The following is a 6250-nucleotide window of genomic DNA, read 5'->3' as shown; positions in this document are numbered from 1 at the left end:
TTGAGGACTAGTAGTGCCTTTAAAAGCCGAAGGTGCCATTCTCTTGAATTCTGCTATACTTCTTCTTTGATCAGGAGGAGCAACATCCTGCTAGATTGGTTGCTGAGGTTGTTGCCTCTGTTGGCGTACTAACCTGACGACCTCCTCGATCAGTTCAAGCACCCGAGTTTGATTTCCGGCAGCAGCTTTTGGAGTTGATTGACCTTGGGGCTCTGAGTTATGCGATGCCTCGCCCGCTTGGTTAGTGGGGGCTCTTCCCCGAGAGCGTCCAACCATCCGATTCAAGCCACAGACACGGCGAGGCGGCATTCTGATTCAGTGAAAATATATAAATGTCATAAAATCATCGAAACAGAATAACACGAAATAATTAGAAAAAACAAATAAACCTTATCCCCTTGTTTAGTTCCTACCCATCTCTCAACCTTTTCGACGAATCCTAGGAATCCTAAAACTTAGGCTCAAATATGACTGTTTCTCTTATGATCCCTAGTAATCTTAAATCTGGCTCTGATACCACCAAATCTGTCACGCCCCGAGCCCGAGGCGCGGCAGACGCCGCACGCCCACACGGCAGACCGCATAGGCGTGCAAGGCAGCAGATCATATCAAAGCAATCACACAAATTTAAAGATGACATAATTATTTAAGTTGGTTAAAAGCAGTCTTATAGAGTTCTAAAATAACATTTGGTAACATAATTCAAAATGTCCAAACTAATCTAACTGAAATGCCAATAACTGAAAAATCATCGGAAAATCTAACGCACTCCCCAATCCCGTGCGATCAAGCTTCTGGATCTGAAAAATAGAGAAAATAAAATAATGAGCTACACTAGCCCAGTAAGCAACAAAATATCCCAAAGTGGGGTCAGAGCATATCAGATCAAAACACAGGATAATGACTGGAATAAATCATAAATAACATTGTTTTACTGTTTTCAAAACTTATTATCATTTTTTCAAAAACTCTGATACCAGAATCTCAACATGATAGGCTACGGCCACTAACCCAGTGGCATGGGTTGCACAGAGTACCAGAAACCACTATTGTTAGTCACCGGTGGAAACGGTGTCCAGAAACCACTATTCTAATCACCGGTGGCGCGGTGTTGAAACCAGTTCCTCACAGATTACAAGTCAACAGGTCCAACATATAATCCCCATTGGCGGGGCCAGAACAGAACAGAACAGATCATAGCCATGCTGAGAATACATATATATATAAACAGATTTCACAAATTTTTCAATCATAGTTTACGGATTTCAGAGCATAATTTTCAAATGAAATTTAACATGCCAGACCCATTTTACTAAATACAAAACATATTTCAGAATTTAATCTATTTATCAAATAATTTGAAAATCACACTTGAAGTATTAAGTTACTTACCTCTTCTCCCTTAATCCCTACTTTCAGATAGGCAGATCAGATTCACCTGTTTAAATTTAATTAATTTTTTGTTAATTTCAGAGCTAAGCAGAACTAAAAATAATAATACTATTGTACATGGCCCAACAGGGCCCAGAGTTGGACCATAATGGGCATGGCCCGATAGGGCCCATATCGGACACGGCCCAATGGGCCCGCATAAACTCGGCCCAATAGGGCCCCCATGGTTGGCTTCTAATTGGTTCATTCATTTTAGGAACCAATATTTAATTATATAGCACCATTCCGTAATAAAGCTTGAGTAAAGGGACTAAACAAATATAGTTGGGGACCATTATATAATAAATCTTTTCTACAGGGATCAAATACAAATTACAGAAGACCCTTTTTTTTTCTGCAAAGGGCTTAACTGCAAAATTTCATTTAGTGGCCAAATAGGTTCGGGTTTCGGGTTCGGGTTCCGGGCTCGGATCTGAACTGGGCCCAAGTTGGGCCCACAAGGGTACTGCCCAACTGGGCCCAACCGGACTGGGCCCAAGTTGGGCCTGCAGCGGACTGAGCCTAAGTTGGGCCTGCAGTGGACTGGGCCCAACGGCCCATCAAAGTGCTCACGGCCCACAATGGGCCTTCTTCCTTCCCGATCTCCCCATGGACAGGGGAGATGGGAAAACGAGGGAGGAAGGAGGGCAGCAGGGTGGCTGGCCTAGGTGGCCGGACGGTGGCCCGGCCGGTGGCTTGCGGGGGACGCGGCTGTCGGTAGGGCGGTCGTGGCCGGCGGCAGGGTGCTGCGGCGGCTCGGCCGTGAAAGGAGGGTCCAAGGATGACTTTGGTTTAGGGCCCAAACAGAAGAAAAATCATGAAATAAAGGGCCAAAAGAGGCTTACCGGCAGTGGCAGAGGCAATGGGAGGAAGATCTCAGTCGCCGGTGCTCGATCCGGTGGTCAAGCGGCGGTGGCGGCGGTGCTTTCCGAAGAGGAAGGAGATCTCGAAACAGGGGATGGCCGTGAGGGGGATCTGGACGGCGCTCGGTCGGGAAGGCACACCGGTCGGAGAGGAGGAGGAGGGAAGGAGGAAAGAGGAGGAGGAGGAGAGGCTCGGGATGGCCCTAGGGGAAGGAATAGATGGGGTTTTATCGTCCCATCGTAACGGTCCTCCGCCGCGAAAATCGCGGCGGTCGAGCGAGATCCACGGCCGTGAATCGGCCGCGGATGGACTGAAAAGGGTGCCCCGTTTGCCCCCCAGGAGGAGCCGGAGAGGATCGCCATCGCGATCCTCTGTTCTGGCTCCTTCCCTAATTGAATCGGGGCTGAAGTCGGTGAGGGCTGCCGACTTCAGCCCCGTGTCTCACAAAAGGCACAACAATTTCATAGTACTACCCCCATCCTCCCATGGCTTGTGTGGTGGGCCCTCTTATGCTGTCGGTGCTGGGATGCTGAATCTTGGGGTTGACAAAATTGAGGGGTTACAAGTGTATGAAACCCAACTTATTCAACCTTAAAGGACACGCCTTTTCCCACCAAAAACGAAGGACAGGCCTTTACTTCTTCAGGAAAACTGGAGACAAGAAAAGAGGAGTGTGGAAAATCTATATTGGCGCTTAGAAGAGACGAAAGAGAGAAAGCCACTTTCGTTGGATATATAATTGGATGCTTATATTGCTTAGGTTTCATGATCACGTTTTCCAGCAGAATCCCATGTCTTCAGCCTATTTTCCAGCATGCAATAAAGCCTACAACCCGCTCCCATTAGAAGCAAAGATTTGTGCAAGTGCTTTATGTGAGACGCGCCTTCATAGCCACTTGCATTAAAAGAAAAGTTTAAGAGCACTCGTAAGAGCTACTATTTGTCAATAGAAATCGTGAAAATCCACAGTAATGACCATGGCTAATTGGGCAAGCCGGTCTGCCAATGAAAAGATGGCAGAACAAGACCAACAAAAAAAAAGAGAGCACTAATAGTTATTGGTAGGGTGGAAAGTCGATGATATGTGGAAGTCGCAAGGCAGTTTGAAGAATATTAAAAATGGAGAGAGTGGATTAATCTCAATTCAAATCATGAGAAAGTGACTTAATTGCGCAATTCAAATCAGAAATATTGTATTAAAATAACCGCATCAAGGAAAATAATGTAGCAGTTTACAATACGTCCATCACTATGTTCCATCATCTGAGATGCCTGATGCATATTAGGAATTAGGAGGATGTGATGGAAAAAAAGTGGGTTGAGTGGGATATGGATATGAATCCAATTACTTGGATCGGTTGATCGACTTGGTTGGATTAGATGTATATTAGAGCTTTTCTAAGTGGAGAGAGGGTTGACAAAAATATCTAATTATGACTCAATATTTTTATCTAAAAATTCAATATTTCAGCTAAATGTGTCAGATTGAGCATCCAACTTTGGATGTGAGTTGGATCAAAATGATCATGCTGGACCACAGGTTGGAGTAGAGCCAACCCAGTTTGTTTGCGGACATTGCACCTGCAAAGATCCCGAGTACCATCATCGATCATTGTGGCCCATCTCTTTTCATTTTACCTTGTTTCCTTTTGTTCATAGGTTTAAGTGCACAAGGATCCTTTTTATGTGCTACTGAGCTACGGGCTTCTTTAAAAATGACAGAAAATCAAATCAGGTTATGACAATGCCATGCCCTTTATATTAGTTATTTGGCAGTGATGCGCTCAGATGAGTAGCCACTTACGTATGAAGCCGAAATAGGCCTTCTTTTTCTTTAATCTGACCACATATGTATTTGACATGTGGTTTGTTTATTGCTCCAATTATTGAAACGTGGTTGTCGACCTTCTTGTCCTTTGTATTTTCCACCACCTCTATATTGCTTTATTGTAAAGGGCGAGTACATGTTCATAATGTCGGATTCTTGTTACTTAGTTTCCATGCTAAAGCTTTTAACATTTGACCATTCAGTGAATCGAGTAGTTTCTCGCATGTCCCCTTATTTAAAATTGGAAAGAGTAGGGGTTTTTTTTTTATGTGATTAAAAGAGAAAAAGTTGAACATAGAGATGATTAATAACTCCTATTTTCTATGTGGGGGCACACCACTGTATGATGCACCACACATCAATCATACATCTCAATTTTTATGGATTTTATACAAAATGCTTGTGTCGGATTTCTGTTTATTTTGTATATCTCATCTCGATTTATTTCTATGGTGCATCTCTGATTCTCCTATTTCAAATGTTCTCTCTAACTTTTTCTTTGCTGTACCAAACTTTGAAAGTTTCAAGCCTTGTAATCTCAGACTGTCTGACGATGCCTTTCCCTTTGCCGAGACGCGGGTATCACTTGAGCTGGCGTTTTCAGTAAAGGCGCGCTCATGGGTCCCCCACCACCGTCCTCTTCTCTTGTGCGCTAAGCATTTGTTTCTTTGAGTACCTTTCCTCTCGTGCTCTTTATTCTCCCTTCCCTTGCCTTCTTCTCCTATCTACAAATAAACCCACGGTCCTCCCCCTCGCATTCTCTTCCATAAGGGCTTTCTTATTCTCTGCGAGGTTTCATAACCTCGTAGAGATTAGAAGCCCATAAGAAAGCCACATAGTATTATCATATCATATTTCGATCACCACCACCTTCGATCTCTCGAAATGGAGCTCCACTCTCCTGCCGCTGCTAAAAAGCTATGGAACTACCTCCGCGTCGCCTTCTTCATGATGAGGAAGGGCTTTATTTCCAAGAGGAGGCTAGTTATAGACATGAACCTCATGATGAAGAGAGGGAAGCTCCTCGGTAAGTCCCTCGGCAATCTCATGTTCCACCACCACACTCGGCCACCCCATGCCCCAAGCTTCGGCCTACGAGAGTACGAGTTCTCATGCAGCAACAGCCCTAACCCGGTTTTTTTCCACGTGAAGCGCCGCCACAACTACTTTCCTTGCCTAAATGCCGTCGTCGAAGAGCCCGACGAGACCCCGCGGCCTGCCGTGGTGTTGCCAAGAATTGAGTACTCCCCCCAGTGTTCATTTCTATCACAAGAACTTGCCCCGGGGGAGAGGTGTAGCCCGCTTTCCTCACCCTCACCTTTCTCTGTTAGGATCTCGAACTATTCAACTGAGGATGAGGAAGGTGACGATTCTGGCCAAGAGGTGGATGATGAGGCTGAGGAGTTTATCAGGAGGTTCTATGAGCAATTACGGGCCCAGAGCCGCATTGCTTTGCTTCAGTACCAGGAGATGGAGTACCAGGAGATGCTTGCAAGAGGAGCGTGATGGAATTGTACGCATACGTATGCGTGATGCATGTCTATGTACATACGTACAGATGCGTTGCTTTCACATATGGTGTTCAGAACCTTCCAGCATTTTAGATGGGAAGGGAGTTTGGTGTATGTTTGATTGCTGCATCTCATGTTGCACAACTACATATTATTTCATTGTATTTGCTCTTTTCCATTTTTCTTTCTTTTTTTCTTGGGTGGGTGGGGGTGTGCATTATGACTACTACTCTTGTTATATCTATGTTATTATGATTAATTAAGTGGGTATATTGAGCTTTGTGGATGTCAGGGAGAGTGAAGATGGGTTATGTTTTTTAATATTACCCGTCACATAATGGTTCGAAGTGTTAAAAAAACTTCTATTTCGAGTGGTTGTTTATATGCCTATATGTGGTTATCATTCTCCCTTAGTTGCTTGTTTTCTTAATAATTATAACTCATGCTATTGTGATGCATTCTTGCTGTCATGATTATGTTGGCGTTTGGTGAGAGAAGTTTCTCAATGTGATGCAATGAGTTTGAATAGATAGCTTATCTTTTCATTGACGTGGCCCTATCATGTATGGGTTTGGAAACTTGGATAGGTGAAAAGGTCCTATTCTGGGTGTTGAAT

General features: G+C 44.3%; 1 protein-coding gene across 1 annotated transcript; it reads left to right on the top strand.

Annotated features, from left to right (window-relative positions):
- The first annotated feature begins 4832 nt into the window (after positions 1-4832).
- On the top strand, positions 4833-6047 carry LOC103695862. Its single transcript, XM_008777292.3, has one exon. The coding sequence runs from the start codon at positions 5009-5011 to the stop codon at positions 5627-5629; it is 621 nt and encodes a 206-aa protein (XP_008775514.1). The 5' UTR covers positions 4833-5008; the 3' UTR covers positions 5630-6047.
- Positions 6048-6250: the final 203 nt, after the last annotated feature.

The sequence above is a fragment of the Phoenix dactylifera genome, unplaced genomic scaffold, assembly GCF_009389715.1.
Source record: "Phoenix dactylifera cultivar Barhee BC4 unplaced genomic scaffold, palm_55x_up_171113_PBpolish2nd_filt_p 000618F, whole genome shotgun sequence".
Classification (NCBI taxonomy): domain Eukaryota; kingdom Viridiplantae; phylum Streptophyta; class Magnoliopsida; order Arecales; family Arecaceae; genus Phoenix; species Phoenix dactylifera.
Note: the sequence above shows the minus strand (reverse complement) of the source record. Positions and strands in the feature narration are given on the sequence as shown.

Excerpts from the sequence above, each read along its gene's own strand:
- LOC103695862 (XM_008777292.3), top strand. The coding sequence starts at position 5,009 with ATGGAGCTCCACTCTCCTGCCGCTGCTAAAAAGCTATGGAACTACCTC.